This window comes from Protopterus annectens, chromosome 1.part2 (assembly GCF_019279795.1).
Source record: "Protopterus annectens isolate FY-2018-M chromosome 1.part2, PAN1.0, whole genome shotgun sequence".
Taxonomy (NCBI): Eukaryota; Metazoa; Chordata; order Ceratodontiformes; family Protopteridae; genus Protopterus; species Protopterus annectens.
Genome location: NC_056727.1, coordinates 762,104,661 through 762,123,607, shown reverse-complemented (window position 1 = coordinate 762,123,607; position 18,947 = coordinate 762,104,661). Strand labels below are relative to the sequence as shown.

Genomic DNA, 18,947 nt, shown 5'->3' with positions numbered 1-18,947 from the left:
GTTAACCCCCTACCCTAAGCAGCAGTACCTCAACTACCACCTTATCAATTTAATACTAGTTATATTTAACTGAGGTTAACAGTTTTCAACTCAATTATCTAGCAAGACAAGACTACACATTTGGTAAAACAGCATCATATAAACTAAAATAAACTTTTTTTAAAAAAACTGTTCATACTACTATATACATCTATGTAATATAAAACACTTGTATTCAAATAGCATTCAAATAATCTTGATGTTAGAAATCAAGAGGAGAGAAAAATAAGTTCTAACATTCATTTAAATCAAAAACTTTGGCTAATATGATTCAGACATTACATATATTAAGATGCATCTATTTTCTGTCATGTAAATGCAATCAACAACTTCCAAAAAAACCTTGAATTGCTTGTATATGAGCATTTACTCAAACTCATTATTGTCAATAGAATAAAATATTGTATTCATAGAAATTGTTATAAATCATACTGCATAGTTATGCAGATTCTCAGAAACACTTGCATTATTGTAAAAAAAAAGAAGCCATCACACACATATATACATATATATATATATATATATATATATATATACATATATACACACACACACACGCACACACACACACACATATATATGTATATATATATATATATATATATACACACACACACACACACACACACACACACACACACACACACACACACACACACACACACACACACACATACACACACACACACACACACACACACACACACACATATATATATATATATATATATATATACACACACACACACACACACACACACACACACACACACACACACACACATATACATATATATATATATACACACACACACACACACATATACATATATATATATATATATATATATATACATACATACACACACACACACACACACATATATATATATATATATATATATATACATGCATACACATACACACACACACACATACACACACACACACACACACACACACACATATATATATATATATATATATATATATATATATATATATATGATCTCACTGAGTTGTGTCCTTGCTGAGCACTATCCTACTTGCTGTCCATACAATAAACCTGTCTGCTTTATACAAAATAATGCACAGCAAACACATTTTAGTAACCAGATTTTACAACCATGCTATACTACTGCTTTAAAATTTATCACATGACAATTTCTTCCAGAATAGAGTTATAAAATTATTTATGCTTGTCAATCAGATGAATTAAATGAGTTATAGTAATGTATATGTTTGGAACATAAGTTTTTAATACAGATTATTATGCTGCTGTTAATTAGATTTTCAAAAACACTTGAATAAATGTTTCATTTTCTATGCCTTCTAAAATAAGACATTTACTTACTACAAGAAACTGTATCATTTAAACTCATTATAACTGACATAATTTATGAATTATAACATAGATATTTAAGTAATTATATAAAATAACTCACATTTAGATGTTAAAGAGTTCATTTTCCTTCACATAGTTGCATTTGCATCATTTCTATTTCCTGGTAGAGTGTTCTTCCTGAATCTGTGATGTGTCAGTGTGATATCTAGGTCAAAGGTTAGACTAACTGCTTTCAGCTTCTCTGTGAGAATTCTGAGAGTTGAAGCTTTTGAAGTAGCTCATGGACACTGTGTATGAGACTGCCCACATCCCAGATTGTCTCCCTTAACATTTTGGTGGGAAACTTATTAAAAACTAGTGACAAACATTCATTTAGCAGAGTAAATGCATCTAAACATGACAAAACCTTCACAATGTATTTTACAGGTTATTACAGCCTCTATGTAAGTGAAATTAAGCCCAAAATTATTAATAAGTAATAAAACTCAATATTTTTGTCCCAACTCAATTTTTATGCAAATCTTATTATTTACTGTGTCTATATGATCAAAAGCATTTCTATATATTAATAAAGAAAAGAAAAGAGAGTAGAAAATAAAAGGGTGTAAGGCAGAAATAAAAAAATGTAAGAGAAAGCTATAAGAAGTATATACAATGGAATATTACTTACTGTTTATATTAATAGAGTTAAAAATAAAACATATTATTTACTATTATTTAGTTCTAATTATTATTAGTTAAAGCATGACAGATTATTTACAAACAAGCATAAGCAGTATAATCAAGAAAGTATAATTAGGAATAGCATTTGAAGAACATATAAACTTTTTACAAGGAATAAATATGTTATTATTCTATTAATCATATTTTCATTACTCTTCTCTCCCTGCCCTCCCCCACCCTTTACCCACTACATAATCTAAATAGAATGTCATTGTTTAAACAAAGAAAAGAAGAAAAGGAGAAAAAAAAAGAGAAAGAAAAAAAAAATTTATCTACTGACCTTACTTCTCTTTTTCAGAAAGAGAAACAAATTAAATCATAGCTTGTTATTAAATCTTCAGATATTTTGACTGGTTATGAAACAAAACATTTCTTTGCACACAGAGAATAACTTTGATTAAATCTTTTTCAGAATATCCGTGGCTTTCTGGAAATGCAGGAACTATATTTAAAAAGATTAATAATGAAATAAAATGATGAGAGAAAAAAAACATAGAACAAATCATTTGTTTTTTAGTCTCTTCTTCTTCTCTGAAGTCTTCCACGAAGTTTCAGTTGCCAGTCTCTTTAATGAAGGACTAGCCCATTCCATTTCCTCTATTTTATCCAAAATCTTATTATTTTTGATAAACAGTAAAGCAGAGTCTAAGTCATCGAAAATCTTAAGGCCATCAGGAAGGAAGATTTTAAGCTTGGCAGGAAACAGAAGGTATGTTTTAAACTGTGCTTTTTTAAGCTCCCTTATTAGTGGCAGAAAAACTTTTCTTTTAGCTATTACCATGGAAGAATAGTCATTGTCAAAACGCACAGTTGTCTCATTAATCTTAACAGGAGCTTTAGCCCAAGCACATTTAAGAACCATCTCTTTATCAAAAGATGATAGAAATCTAATTATAACTGATCTAGGATATTTTTTGTTAGAGTTAGTATTAGCTATAGATCTATGTGCTCTTTTGATACCAAAAGAGAATGCTTCTGGTAAGTCTAAAGTTTTAGGGAGCCATGTTGTTAAAAAAGAAGTAATATTGTTACCTTCAATATTTTCTGGCAGTCCAAAAATCCTAATGTTATTGCGCCTAGATCTATTTTCCAGGTCATCCAGCTTTGTTTGTAAATGTGTATTTTGTTTCAGCAGAAACTCAATGTTGATTTCCTCTTCTTGGATTCTATTTTCCATGTCATTCACAGCTTCTTCTATGCCTGTCATCTGGATCTTCTGTTGTTGCAGGTCTATATGTAACAAGTCTATTTGTTTTGTAGTTTTTTCTATGAAGGTGTCTATTTTAGTATCCATTTTATCCATCTTAGCAGTAAGTTGCTGGATTATAATTATCAGAGACTGAAGTTCTTTCTTGATGCTGGAGTCTTGAGAATTTGTCTTACTGGAACTCATTTCAGACTGATAAACTGACAGGAAAATTTCCAAAGTGATTTCTGACAGGAATATTGTTAAGATTTCCTTTCTTTTTTAGATATAGTTCAAGAACTATATAAAACAAACATATTTAGAAAGAAAATTACTTCAAAAATTAATTTTTTAAGTAATTAATTCCTGTCAGTGTAATGAAATTGGTGGAGCTGAAGAAATCTGCTGCTATCCTGTGTTCATCCTTGGCCACGCCTTATAACCTTGTTTTGTGTGAGAGGTGATGTGTGTGTGCTGACAACCTGTTTGATGTATGGTTTGTTGTTATGTGAGAGACTTTATTCCAAATTTATAGGGTAGTTACATCTCTTACATATTGTATTTGTTTTAAGAGCAAGTAGTTGTCAGTATACATGAGGCAATTACTACATTGCCTCAGGATGCCCATGTCAATCAGGCTGGCCAGAGAAATGGTTGGAAACTGAACATCCATTATGGAAGGTTTTTACTGTAACTACTATTAGGGAGTGGGCTAGTTTGACCAGATTTTGCTCTAGGATTAACAAAGGGGCTTATTCTATTGAAGGCTGTGGGTGAAAACAATGGCAATGTTTCTCAGTGTGCAACTGAGTTTCTCGCAATGCAGCAGGGAAGCTTGGGAGGGTTCACTAACAGAGGTTTGGAGAAAATTGTCTTTCACGATGTTTGCATCTATACAGGCACCACTGAACCCCGCTGCATGTTGCACAGCTATGTGCAAATGCAAGGCTTAAATATAGGTAAAATCAAACACTTTTATGCTAAACTACAGCTTTCCTCCAGTAATCTCCAACTCAGATGATGCTCAAACTACACACTTCTGCTACAAGCATGCAGGCAGGGCCCTCCTAATGGAAGATGGCTGGAATAGTGCTCAAGTGTAACAATCCAGTCTAAATTCAGCAGATCTGAATCTAGTCTATGCTATGTACTAGCTACTTAAGGCAACAGGACAGCTTTTTAAAGTGCAGAAAAATAAGCAAAATGAGGAAGAAAAATGATCACATACAGTTAGCAAAGTGCAAGGAAAACTCAGCAAGTACTTATTTTTTGATTTTTGCACTGGAAACTTTGGATTTCAGCAGGATCTCTCCAGATCCCTGGCAAATGTTGCCAATGAATTGTTATGGCTAGGCATTATGGCTAGGCTTGTATAGGCCCTAGGGCTGATGGCCTAGTACCAACCTATGAACCTATGAACATTGAGCAGCTCCAGTGACATGATCTGCAGTGGTACTGCCCTCTGCACAAATCTGCATCTCTTAAACCATCTGTGAACAGTGGGAGATGATGGAGAGTGTTTCCTATAGAGGATTATAAACTGGAGAGGTTTGCTTATATACAACGCAAAGGGAACCACATTTCCATAATGTAATTTGTAATAATACACAAAACAGCCACAGTTGAAAGGTTTAAAAAATATTTAATAATAAATAATAAAAACACAAGGCACTACTTCTTAGTACACAGTGCTAGTCAAGAGTTCTGAGATCACAGATAAATAATTAAAATAATACAGCAGAAAAGTTCTGACATCAATACAAAAAAAGATTAATCTAATCTTCCTATTTCCTAGCTATTTCTAAAAGAAAACACAGTCCTAAAATAAACTTACATATAGAGCAAGACAGTGCTGGTAATGTTGGATATTCTCAAGACAAATGCAAAATGCCCTCATTCTTTCTGTCCTTAAATTGATAACACAGTACCACTGATTCATTTCAGATGACATCATTTCTTTCTGGTTCCTAGCCTAACAGAAACTCAGAGGTTACTAGCCCTTTTGATCTTGCAGCTGGTCAGAAATCCAGAGCTATAAAAGAAATTATACATGCAAATTCTAGGAATTAACCCTGGTCTCAAAACAATAGCAAGAATTCCTTCATCCAGACATCTCAGTTCCAGGTTTTAGTTCAAAGAATTATACCATGCTTGACTTATCAGCTTTCCTCCAACAGAGTGCAATGCGGTTACATTTTTGAAGTTCAACATTTAGCAAAGAGAGCAAGCCTGTGGCTTACATTAATATTTACAAATGACAGAAGTATCTATAAAATTCTATCTGGCTAGGCTGGCAGCCTTAACCTATCTTCACACTGATCTTTGTAATTCTGCCTCCTCAAGTAACCTAGTTTACTTTCTCTTCAGGCGTATCTCCATGTCTTCAAGTAAGAAATCTAATAAAGCTTCCTGATAAAGCTCTCCACTCTGACATAAATGTTACCCCAAATACATAAACAAGTTGTTCGCTATATTTTATTTTTTTTCGAATAGTTTTTATTAAAGTTTTAAAAGAAACATGAACAATATCAAACAATTAACAATGAAATGTATCAATTGTATCAAACTGAATAGAACATTAATTAGTTTCTTGTCTTGTAAAAGAAAACAATATATAAATTACTAACAAAACAACTATTTAAAGAAGGTGTCTACTAATATACAATTAAGCATATATATGTGATTTAATTAATATCATATGTCAATCATTATTTGTTTAAGAGGTCATTCAGTCTTTTCCATCCGTTATAAGAGGATGTGATTCTTGTGGTTCTTGTTTTCATTGTGATCACTTCCAGCTGGAAAACTTCAGTAGCAATATTCTTGAATTCCTTAAAGGAGGGTATTATTTCACTCTTCCAGTTTCTTGTTATTATTTTTCTTGCAATTGACATTATGCTGCATAAAATTGGGTATTTCACCGTTGTAACACATTTGGGTATTGGAGCATTAAAGAGAACTAATGATTTGGTCAGTATGAACTTGTCAGAGAATAAGGCCTGCAAAAACTTATTAATTTCTTCCCAATATCTTTTGATTTTAACACACTCATAAAATATATGTTCCCAATCAGCTTTCCCATCTAATTTACACCTCCAACAAGTAATTCTAAATTTGGAAATAATTTCTAATTTATATGGTGTATAAAATGATCTATGTATGTATTTCCATGAGAACATTTTCTATTTCAATGAAGATGTAGTATGTTTAGATGATCTTAATATCAATCTTTTATCTTTGTCACTTGGGAATTTTTTGTTTACTGCCTTAAAATAGTTGCAGTACAGTTCTTTAATGTACTGTGTCTCAGTTCTTGTTATTTTTATATATTTTAGATAATATGTTGTTATTTATCCTTTCTTGTGTGAAAATAATTAAAAGTTCAATAAATTTTGGAATAATTTTTACTGTTGGTCGCATAATTTCTACTCTTTTTTCAACTTATTCTACAAAGGTTTGACCATGTAACCACAGTTCTTTTTCCAGCTTAAATTTATCCAATATGTAAGAGCCTGTCAGAGGATTCTCTTTTTGCATCAATTGAGACCAATATATTAAATTATTTGTTTTAAATCTTTCCATAATCAACTCATTAGTTGATAAGATATTATTTTGTGTGTAGGCTATTGGGAAAAAATAAACAACCATGTTTTGTATGCTGGATTTTAAAAAAAGGTCGTGACATTCTTATTGTTATCTTAATTATGTCTGAATTGATCTTAGGATTGGAGTTATTCATAAACTCTTCTTGTAGTATCCAATACAAAGAATTTTGTGAAGATATAGATTTGTTAGGATGTGTTGAGAAAGTGGATTTTGTTAAAACGTGACCAAAAATTGATTTCCATTTGGCTGTATAATAGGAATTTGACCATAAAATTGTTGTCTTAATGACAGAAGCAATGGAATATAGTTCAATGTTTGGCAAACTAATACCTCCATCTGACCAGTCTCTAATATGGTTATTTAATGCTATTCTTGGTCTATTAGGGAACCATAAAAAAATCTGCTATACTTCAGAGATCATCATGTGCGTTTACATTCTAACCTAGTTTTGGGAAGATGAGAGTCTTTTATTCAATACAGTGAGAAGTGTGGAAAGCCTTGATCTGTGAGAATCAAACTTTTTTACTAGAAAGGGAAGAAAAAATATTTTATTTCAATTCTGCTTAAATATTTTAAGTTGCAATTATCATGGCCAGTGTAGTGATAAGGTTATTTTTTCTTTTCTTTTGTTTTGTACTTTTCTGCATTTTTCTTTGTTTTAGCCAAAAAAAAGTTCAGTGTGCCTTATTAGTTTGTTCTGGGAACTTAGTCTTGTAAGTTCATCTGTAATTTTAGGAGAGCTGTGAATTACTGCAAGATCTGTGCATTGTTTATACATTGTACTGCATTTCTATCTCCTTAAGTACAATTACTTGAAAAGGCTAGCTGTTTGTATTTTGAAATCAGTCTGGGACATTAGTCTTGTAGTTTCATCCAAAGTTGTAGGAGTACTATGGACTATTGGATCTTGGACTCATTTATTCATTTATTACTGCATTCTGCATAAACAGTGCTACTGGTAAATTTCTGCTTATTCTGGTTCTTAGACTATAGAGGAATTGCAACAGTTGCAGAATTATAATTATTTTTAAGCAGAATTTGTGCTTTTGTAGTTGTTTTTAATTCTAGTTTTGCTGCTAGAGTTTTATATTTAGCTCATTTGCCTGAGTAAAGTTGTATTCCAGTGCCTTTCTTTTTGCTACATTGCTGTTTTCCCCTGTTCTTGTGTTGCCCCAGCCTGCAATGATACATTGCCTGTCTATATTTGGTGTGTTTGTGTGGCTCTTGTCTCATTCCCACAGATCTCAGCAATGTTTGGAGTCCTCACCTGTGTACTGAAAGTGTTTTGCTGCATCAAATGTCATTTAGACTGAGATAAGTAGGTTTACTTAAAGATTTGTACTTCTTTATATTTTCTAAGTGACCTGCTGTTGTTTTCTTTATTTATTTGTTACGTGTGTCTATATTTTTAAGACTGTAAAGAACATTTGTTTAACAGTGTTCTTGTTGCTGGCTGAACATTGCTGTAAAAGGGTTGTCTTAGCTAGTTGTTAATTTTTTTTTCTGTTAGCTTTTCACTGTCAGCTAAACTTTGTGTGTTTTTATATGCAAAAAAGGAAAAAAAGCTTTGAATTACTCATCTAGTGGCAGTAGGGTGTAGCCTGCTCTGTCTGAGATTGGAAACACAAAGCAAGGCTTAAAGTGAGGTTGTTTTATTGGCCAGAGGGCTGTTGTCATTAATCAGTGCCTTGTATAGATGTTGGATCTTAGAAACTAAATTTTCTCCTGTAAAACTATCTCTAAAACTGTAACTCATCTGTGTGTAGAGCAACTAATTTGTGCACTGAGGAACACTGCCCCATAAATCTATGCCTGCATTGCTTAGGTTTTGCTTCTAGCCTCAAAAGCACCCAAGCTATGTATCTCTGTTGTACCATACCCTTTATAATTCACATTGAAGGACCTGACATCATGGATATGCACTTTCCCAATTTCTCTGTCACCAGTCTGGTGGATATGGACAATGTAGCAGTTGTCTCATGTTCACTAACAACAAACTAGTCATTATAGAAACCAATAAAGTATGTGACAGATGTAATTACATAATTTCACTGGAGGTAAGACTCTCACATACAAGCACTCAATATAAAATCAGTTTGTCTGAAACACACACACTACACCCACTGCTAATAGTATCCACATAGTGTGCACCAGACTCATAGACCAACATATGCTGACATACTAAAAAGCAATCTTCCTAAACCCGAAAGACCTCCCAGACACTTGACTCACATAAATTGACCTCAGCAAACCCAAAAGCACTCCACCAAAACAACACCCAACACCACACGTAAAACTACACCCCATGAACCTTAAGGCAAGCCAACACACTACCCAATACTCTAATCATGGGAGAATCCATTGTGAAACATATAGATGTCCAACTCCCCAGTCAGAACATGAAGAAAATTACAGTTAGTTACCTATCAATTGATCTGCCAAGTCACTCGTGCACTCAGGTCATTGAACCACATGCACCAGTATGAATCAGTCATAGTCCATGTGGGTGTAAATGACCTGAGATGTACCCTCCTGGATTATATGAACAGAGGCTCTCAGACAATGTTCCTCAGGCTGGTATGAGCCTAGGATTGAGTAGCATTCTACCTTCAGGCTGATGGCATTAAACAAACAGTAGATGATAGACCTTATTGATTGGTTTAGCTTCTGGTGTCATTTAAAGGGGGCAGGATATGGTCAACAGACCATGTTGCTTTACCAAGGATGGTCTGCACCTGCCCCTGCTAGGATTTTGAATATTGGTTAAAATATTGTCCTCTCCCATAGTGCCTTTTTAGGCAAAACCAAACTGACAAACCTTCCATCATAGCAAATTCAACCCACGGGAATTTATAGATGCTAACTATAGATGCTGTTGCGCAATGACAGGAGCCTGAACAAGAAATTAAATTCCCTCCAAGCTCTCCTTAACTTGGAGAAATCAGACATCATTGCCACTACCTAGACATGTTTTAAACCCATGGAGAGCACACTGTAAGGGCAGGGATACAATGTCTTCCACACATTTAAACCAACTAATGCACAGGAAGGGACTAAGGGTAGAGGTGTTTTGATCTACATAAAAAACAAACATACCTCAAGGCTGGTCAAACAGGGTGAAATGCTTGAGCTTCTTCATGTCAGATTACCATAGATAGAGTCTGATATGATATCCTTACAATCTAGAAATCATCTGTGACCCATGAAAATCACAGCTTATACTGGAGATACTTACCTTTCAACCCAATACCAAACTCATGAAGGACCATAATTACCCCTCTATAAACTGGGAATCTACATGACCAAAAAATTGCAGTCCCAGTGATTCCTGGACTTTATAAATACAAACAGCCTGGACCACTTCATCCATTTGCCCACAAGGGGTTCATCCTATTGGATTTGGTACTCACAAATATAGGAGAAAACTGCACCCACAGTGTAGTGTCCTATCTGATAAGGTCAGACTATAAAGCTGTTTCCTTGGAAATAAAAAATCAGTACTATGACCCCAGCAAACTATGTAACAGTTAAGAACTACTTTAAGGCAAACTACCTATTAAGTGACTACCTGACAAATTTCAAGCCCATACAAACACAGAGAATACAGATGTCTATGCAGAATTGTACACACATATCCTGTATGATCATGTTAATAGATGCATAAAAACAGCTGTGTGTAGCAGGAAAAAGCCCAAAACAAACTCCAAAAACAAACCACTGGTGGAATTCAAACATAAACATATTGCACAACAAAAGGAAAAATGTCAGTATTTAACCATAGCCTCCAGACAGTTGCTGTGCCAAATGAATGGAGGACAGCAATGTTCATCCCTCTCCAGAAGGGTTGTCCATCAACCGACCCTGTAAACTACAGACCCATAAGTCTGGCTAATCTCATATGCCAATTCATTATCATGGATATGATTAATAATGCCATAGAAAACCTTCAGGCACTGAATCCAACCCAGTTTGGCTTTATTAAAGGCAGCTCATGCCTAATCAACCAAGTGGAATTCTTTGGTAAGGTCACCCAAGGCAATGGATGAGGGCAAAATAGTGCATATTGCCTACCGTGACTTGAGTAAGGCATTTGATACAATACCCCACTCAGGCATTGTAAACAAACTTACAGAATTAGATATTAACTCCTATGTTACATGCTGGACAGCCAGCTGGGTCTCAGATACAACCCAAGAAGTTAGATAGAAGACGCCACATTCATAAAGACACTGGTCACTAGTGGAATCTCTCAGGGCCCTGTGTTTCCAGCCCCTTTTTGGCATTCACTTTTCAGTAGCCAAAGCCAATGTCAAAGCGCTGATCAAGTTTGCAGATGACTTCAAACTAGGAGCAGTCAAAGACTACCCCCAAGACACTAACATTCTACAGGAAGGACTAACACTGACAAATGACTGGTGCTAAAGCTGTGGCTTAAAACTCAGTACTAAGAAGTGCATAATAATACCCTTTGGGAAGTTCACCACCCTAGGAAACTACCTCATTCATATAACATCCCTAAGAGTGGACCTAGTAGTCAGAGATTTGAGGACTTGATAGTAACCTGGCTTCCACCAACATGTGTCTAAGGTAGTAAGGAACTCATTCTATGTTGCTCAACTTATAAGCAAGGTCATGGCATCTAGGTCCAAGGATTTCATCATCTGTCTGTAATTGGCCCTGATCAGACCAATCACTGAGTACAGTGCCCCTTTCAGTATGTATCTGACCAGGCATATGCAACAACTGGCACAGCCAAAGAAGTTCCTCACAAAAAGAATGCAGCGGGTAAACAACAGGTACTATGCAGATCACCTCAAAGTCCTATCTCTATATTCAGGTTTCAATAGACTTTTGAGAGGCAATCTCTGTCTGGCATACAAGGTGTCCTTGGATCACACCCTGACAGACCTTATACACTACACCAAAACCAGTAGCATAAGAAATTTGGGACGTAGGGACATGAACTTTGCTTGGGATATAAGTATGACATTTTGTAGAGGCAAGTATGTGTCTCAGAGAATTCCTGTCCTCTGGAACAGGCTTCCTATCTATGCGAAGCAGAGTTCTTCCCTATCCCTATTCAAGTGCAACATGGACCATTAGATGGAGAATCAGAAATGTACCCCAGGTCTGCACCTATATCTCTAATAGGCAAAGATAGTCTGTAAATCATACTCTACTTTCCATATACCACTTTAAAATAACCTCTAAAGCTCAGAAAACATGTGTGACACATTTGTGATATATGGCTAGGCTTACAAAGGCCCCTTGTTGGGGCATTGCGACAACTAACTGTATGTTTAGTACACAAACAAACCCATCTACTTTACATCCCACATTTGTAATTGTGAATAGTACTCTACTGTAGTTAATCAGCAGGAAATGTTAGAATGGGAAACTTGTGAAAAAATAAAAAGTTAACAAGGAAGGCATTAGGAGGATTGTCTTGTACCCCAAGCACCACCATACTTGACTGTGGTAGTGGAAATACTTTATTAGACTGTGAAGCCAAGGGGCATACTCCAAATGATAATAAATTACTTAAACTTAAAAATACAAACATCGGCATTTTTAATTTATCAGACTCAATGTTTAAATCCTTAAGATGAAATGTAAATGATTTGGATAAAATAAATAAATATAACATTATTTGGGTTAAAGCAATGAAATATTTCAAACTTGCTATGTCAGCTAGGCAATTAATTGCCAGTCTATAAGTATATATTAATTAATTGTGGAGTGAATGATTTATTAAACACTCTCATAAAACATATGAAAAGACAGATAGTGTAGATAAGTGAATGGTCAGAAACCTGTAATGCCGATGCACTATTAAAGGAAATCTTACTATCACCTTCAGTGAATAATCATTGCTTAACAAAAGCATTGCAGTTTAATACCTGGCTCAGGTGACTATGTACAACATATTCACTACAGTTAATAACTTATTAGGAGGACTTTACAAATGATCATAGAATATTTGGCAAAGATGAATTTCACCTATGTCCATATGGCGCAGGCTTTGTCTTTAGTAAACTAAAGGTTAAAATCAAGCCTTTTAAGAAGTGAAACAAAATCAATCAATGATGGACTTAATGCTTCTATAAACGTATACTCCTGCAATGCAAGAAGTGTTTACAATAAAACACCTGAATTAATAAGTACATTATATTTTGAAAAAAAAGTCCCTGTTGTTATAACAAAGGAAGTACAGGATAGCTCTTAGTATCAGATTATACTAAGTATGAATGTTTCCTGAGAAGCTAAGAAAGGTGTCAGTGTTCTCCATCTTGTTGATAATTCAGTGGCCGCTGATTTAATTTTAAAGGACATTATAAATGAGACATTACTTACAGACTTGAAAGGTTGGTCAGATAAGGAAGATATCAGGTTTGTATTCTTCTACAGGAAACTATCACCTCACAAAATATCTAATAAGAACCATTTAGAGTATAAGTAAACAATTAGGATGTAATAATACAATTTTAATTAGAGATCTGAGTCTTCCAAAGATAGACTGGGTCAGTTATACTAGTACCCTTACTTCTGATTATGAATTTTTAGATATTATTCAAGATCATGGTTTGTCACAGTTAGGAAGAACACCAACAAGAAACAGCAATATTTTGGACATACCTGTTACTGATTGCCTTAAAAAAAGTTACAAAATTAAAATGTCTATGCTCTTTGAAATATCAGACCATAATTAATTGATTTTTGAGGTTTAGTATACAGGGACCAAGTCATCTTTGTCTTATAAAAGGTATAATTTCAGTGTACTGAACTGTAATGAGATCATTAGTAATCTGACCAAGTATAATCAGACTATTTATGATGACCATGCAGACATGCTAGAGTATTCAAAATGTGAAATCATTTTTACTGCACATTTAGATAAGCTAGAGAGACCTTATAACAAGCAAAGACAAATGTATCCTTTTTGGTGGACTAAGCGCTCAGTCAAACAATATAAAAAGGTAAAAAATGGTATTAAGAGAATTGAAAAAGTATACAGCGAGACATGAAAAAGATTTCTCAATAAAATGTGTAAAAATTTAAGCTGAGTTTAAAACAGGAAACAATTAATTATGAAAGCCATTTAGCATGTGATATTAATAGTGAGAAATTATACAAGGATAACACTTTTAATTCTATATTATCTTTATTTTACCAAGTGTTAATATCTGAGTCACAGGTAATTGGAAATGTATTTAAATAATATTTTAATGGTATGATGAATTCTTCTACTATGTGGAAATGGGATAGTAAGACTTTGTAATTCCAGTGACAACTGACTATGATAGACCAGACTATATTAAAAATAAGGTCCAATACATCAATAGGAACTGATAAAATTGTAGGGCTTCTAATAGTAAATACACAAGAAACATTGATGCCTATATTACATAGAATTTTTAATGGACCATTATTACTAGATATACAGTTCCCAAATCATGGAAAATATGTTCTGTGACTCTTATTTCCCTGAATACTTTAGCCCCATAACAAACCTCTCCCTTAACCAAAACTTTGAGAGAACCTTATCTATAAAGAAATGCTCTCTTTTGTTAATGAGTGTGTACATCTCAGTAATTCTCATCTTGGCTTTAAGCAAAGGTTTTATACTCCAGCAGCCCATTTCTGTTTCTCTTACTGATAATAAATTCATTGACTTGAGCAAAGGCCTTCTTATAAGTGTTCATGTTTGCTTTGTTTAATGGCATTAAGTAGGGCTTTGACAAGTAAACCACACTATTTTATTTCATAAACTACTTTCTTATTCTTCTCTGATGGTACCATAAACTGGATTAGCATCTATTGTTCAAATAACACCTTGTCTAACTCTGGATCCCCCCTTAGGAATTTAGTTCATGGCATCATAATTCATTTTACTGTCCTAGTACTTTGACGACTCAATGTGACTATGTCACACTTAACATATTTCCTCTTTATTTTTCACATTCTACCTCATTTTGACCAGTTTTCATCTAATCCCTCTTAAAATTCTTCCCTATCTCCTCATCCTATGTATCCCATTCTGCTTTATAATTTAATAAATGCAGTAATGTATCATGTGTGTATTATACTAGTCTATAATATACTTATTGTAATTACAGCTATCATTCTTGTCCCCCATTATTTTCAGGCTACATTAACAAGCTTCCACTAGGACCTGCCTTGTTTTCCTCTTCTGCCATAAACTGATAATTTTGTCCTCTACTGCTCAAACCATTCTCTCAGTTCACTGCAGTATGACCTTCAAGCAAACTTTCACTCCCTTATTCAACGGATTGAGAATGAAAGCATTATATTCAACTCTTAAAAAAACTGTGCTGTTTAGCCCCAATTAGAAACTCAGTAAAATCCATAATTCCTTCATAATCCATGATGGTAATACATCACTAGAACATATTCTCTCTTTCAAGCATTGTGGAGTATGGTTGGTGAACCTCTCATGCAGTTTTAGTGTTCATCTTGACAACATATGTAAAAAAGATTATGTGCCTCCCCTTTTGAACCCACAAATCTGTCCCTTTCTTGTTCCCATTTCCATTTCAGATATAGATAAAGGTATTCTACTCCCTCAACTTGAATATGTTCTCCAACTTGTCTCTCCTCTCTCAGAATGAAACAGCCATGCAATCTATGACTGTTAACCAGTCTGCTAAAGATGAACACCATTTCTTAACTTTGGAAAAAATCAAATGGTTTCCAGTTTTGCAAAGAGCTGATCTGCTCATTGGCTCATAATTATTTAAAGTTCTACAACAGCAGTGTCTTCCTCCATTAAGTTTTAAACTAATAATAAAAAAAGTCATACTATGTCAGACGCCATAATAATTCAGGTTCTCTTCTGCCAATCATCAAGCAAGAGTGCATACTTCAGACCATTCATTCTCAATACTAGGCCCACAGTTTGGGAATCCCTCCCTTTCAATCTTAAAAACACCTTCTCTTTCCCTAAATTCTGTGCACTATTAAAAACTCACATTAAAAGACAAACTAGATGTAAATGCATTCCATCTGGTCACATAACCTAACTGCACTACTTAATTTTTCCTTTCGGTCATTCTCCTTCACTTTTCTCTCTCTTTAAAATTCAACATTAACTCGATGATTATCTTTTTGCTATAGTACATGTATATAATGTCAATTTTCTTTTTCCGGACTGCATTATGTGACTGTAATATATCCAGGGTGAGAATGAAATCGGTCAAATATGATTAGTGCTTTACTCTAATTAACAAATTAAAATAAATAAATAAATAAAATGCAAATATCACACTGATAGTACTATGTTAACTGACTGTTTCTGCAATTTGTACCCCAAACAATCTATATACAATATTTATTTGTGTCACTGCTCTGCTATAGGCCAGTGCTTACATAGCATTTCTTGGATTCTCACTCTTGGCAGTTGGAGATACCATTCCTTCATGGACATCCCTCTCCAGGTATTAGAACCTACCACTAATTGAGGTGCAGTGAAAGTGCAGTAACAATCTCTATCAAAGTCCAGTCTCCTAGAACACAGGACAGAGAGCTTCCCTTGAGACTTTAGTAGATCTCCCATGGCATAGAAAAGTCATCCTTTTATACAACAATAAAACACTTAATTTGTCTAAAAAAATGATGCAATAAACCAATATAAAGCAATTTATCCTGTAACATTGTCTGACATCTCTTAAAGAAACAGCATTACCTGGATAATACATGATAACTTTAGCAGTGCTTTAAGGCCACAAAAACTTAGAAATTCAGCATTCATTTACATTGCACAGAACATTAAATATGTTTAATGTTTTTCAGTGTCCTCGTAATCACTTTATCATTACTCTTATTTTGTTTTGACCATGGTGTGGCTGCAGAAGGTTGGATCATATAATTTCCTGAATCCAGCTTTTTTTTTTCAAGAAGGACTAACTGTTATTACAGTTCTGTTTGGATATTTGCTATAGTAGGGCAGTGATAAAGCAAGACAAAAAAAAATAGCATACTGTATGAAAAACACTTTTATCCTGCTTTACATTGTTATCATGTTAAAAAAAAGTACAACCCCAGAAATTATCCACAGGGAATGGCCAATTTAACATGTTTAGGGTCTAAGACACTGTTGGCATAATGGTCAAGGTATTTGCCTTCCACGTGCAAAGTCCAAGGTTTGAGTCTTACCTCCAACCAATCTCTGTCTGGAGTTTGTATGTGCTCCCTGTATATCTGTGGAGGTACCTACCAAAACATACTGAGTATTTTCCCCTCAAAATTCACCCAAAAATGTAGTTGAAGGCAGCACAGACATAGATGGTATTCTCAAGAGGAGAGCTATACAAACCAGCCACTTTGGGCATCAACTGTGGTGTACAGTATCCTCTAGAAGACAATCAACCAACGCCTAATTGTGCTTGATTTCATAAACTACTTTACTCCATGTGTTGGAGCCCAAGATGTACCAGTAGTTTTCAATGTTGTCAAAGTAATTTGTAAAGTGACAATTAAACTTTCTTTTCACAGACCACACGCAAGTCATTATCAATTAACCAGAGACATAGTTGTATCTCATAGACATTTTGATGATGCGCCACTTAGTGATAGAGAGCCTTCCAATTTGGCTAATATATTAAGCAGCTATCACACCTCCTTTTGAAGGATTTTCATTGAGAGAATGATGGATGTTGATGATCCTCTGGTCATCTACCGGACAAAGCATTAAAGGACATGAGAAGGCACGGCATTGGTTTAATAATTTTGTAAGATATTTTAAAATGTTTAAGATTCTGACACCAAATAGTCTAGTCCTATTATTCAACCTTGGATAACATTCCCTAGGTTAATGTTAATAGAAGTTTGGTCATAATTTAGAAACCTTGATTTAATTACGTTACAACTATTAGTTTACCTGCACACTTGATTAATAGATAGGTCTGACGAAGCTTACTTGCAAAAGCACTGGTTATAATGAGGTCAGTCTCTCCCCTTTGATTGAGGTCTTTGCATTAAGTTGATTCCCATTGGACCATCTCTTTACAAAATGAATGTAATACTGTTAACTAATGAGAATAGAGGTTTTGTATCCATATCTGCATAATGAATGTAACACTGTTAACCAATGAGAATATAGATTTTATATCCGTATTTGTATATTCCTAATGTGCTGATGTTGTGCAAAGTATAAATACTCCAACTATCTGTTGAGTAGTTGTTACAAGACAACTGAATAAAAAAAAATGAGAGATTTTTGCCACAGCACTCACCTACCTATGTTGGACGTTCTTCAAAAATCAGTCTATTGAAAACCAACTAGACTGAGTTTGTCAGCTGGAATTTTATCTTTTTATGTGTATTTTTTAATTTTTACTTTGCAGTCACAGTATATTAACAAAAACAGATCAGGAAACTCTTTAACCCTTTCATGGCTTATTATTTATTAGTGAGTATAGGTATTTGAAGTTTTTTGTAATTCTGTTGAAATTTGTAGATAACAGCTGCAGCCAGAAATTAGTAATAAATATTGCAAAAAAAAGTGTTAATCATTTCTTTCTTTCTTTCCTGATCAAGAACAAGGAAATTGATGCTTCTCAGCTGCAAATACTCTTGAATGAAAAAGTCATGCATGGTAAGACTATATCTTTACAGACATGCAATATACATTACCTTATTGTAGCCATTTCCCATAGCAAATGGTTATAAAGTACTACACAGAAACACAACTTAACTTAGTGATTATGCAGTAAAAAGTGCCAGGAACTTTTATTTGTGTGTTTAATTATTCGGGTAGCACTTTTGCATAAGAATTAGCATTGCACATTGATAAATCACATTTTGCTTATTGTGGATTTTCTATGGATATCACAGCTGGTAATTGGCTACCTTATTTCCAGACCTAGGCAATTTACAGCTAGAAATTATTACAATGGTACTGTAAACATGGTGCTCTGTGGCATTGATTCCATTGCATCCTGTACTTCCAAACCAATCTGAGAATCACCTGGGGCACAAGGAGGGTTATATACACCTACTGCCAATCATCTTAAACAATTTTAATTGGGA

The 18,947-nt window shown here is 34.2% G+C and overlaps 1 protein-coding gene across 1 annotated transcript in view; it reads left to right on the top strand.

Annotated features, from left to right (window-relative positions):
• Positions 1 to 18,947, top strand: part of LOC122791184 (calpain-13-like) — a 1,289,367-nt gene that overhangs the window by 1,111,465 nt on the left and 158,955 nt on the right. Inside the window, exon 16 of the mRNA XM_044058898.1 lies at positions 18,456 to 18,513. Within this exon, the coding sequence (XP_043914833.1) occupies positions 18,456 to 18,513 (58 nt within the window). The remainder of the gene's footprint in view (positions 1 to 18,455; positions 18,514 to 18,947) is intronic.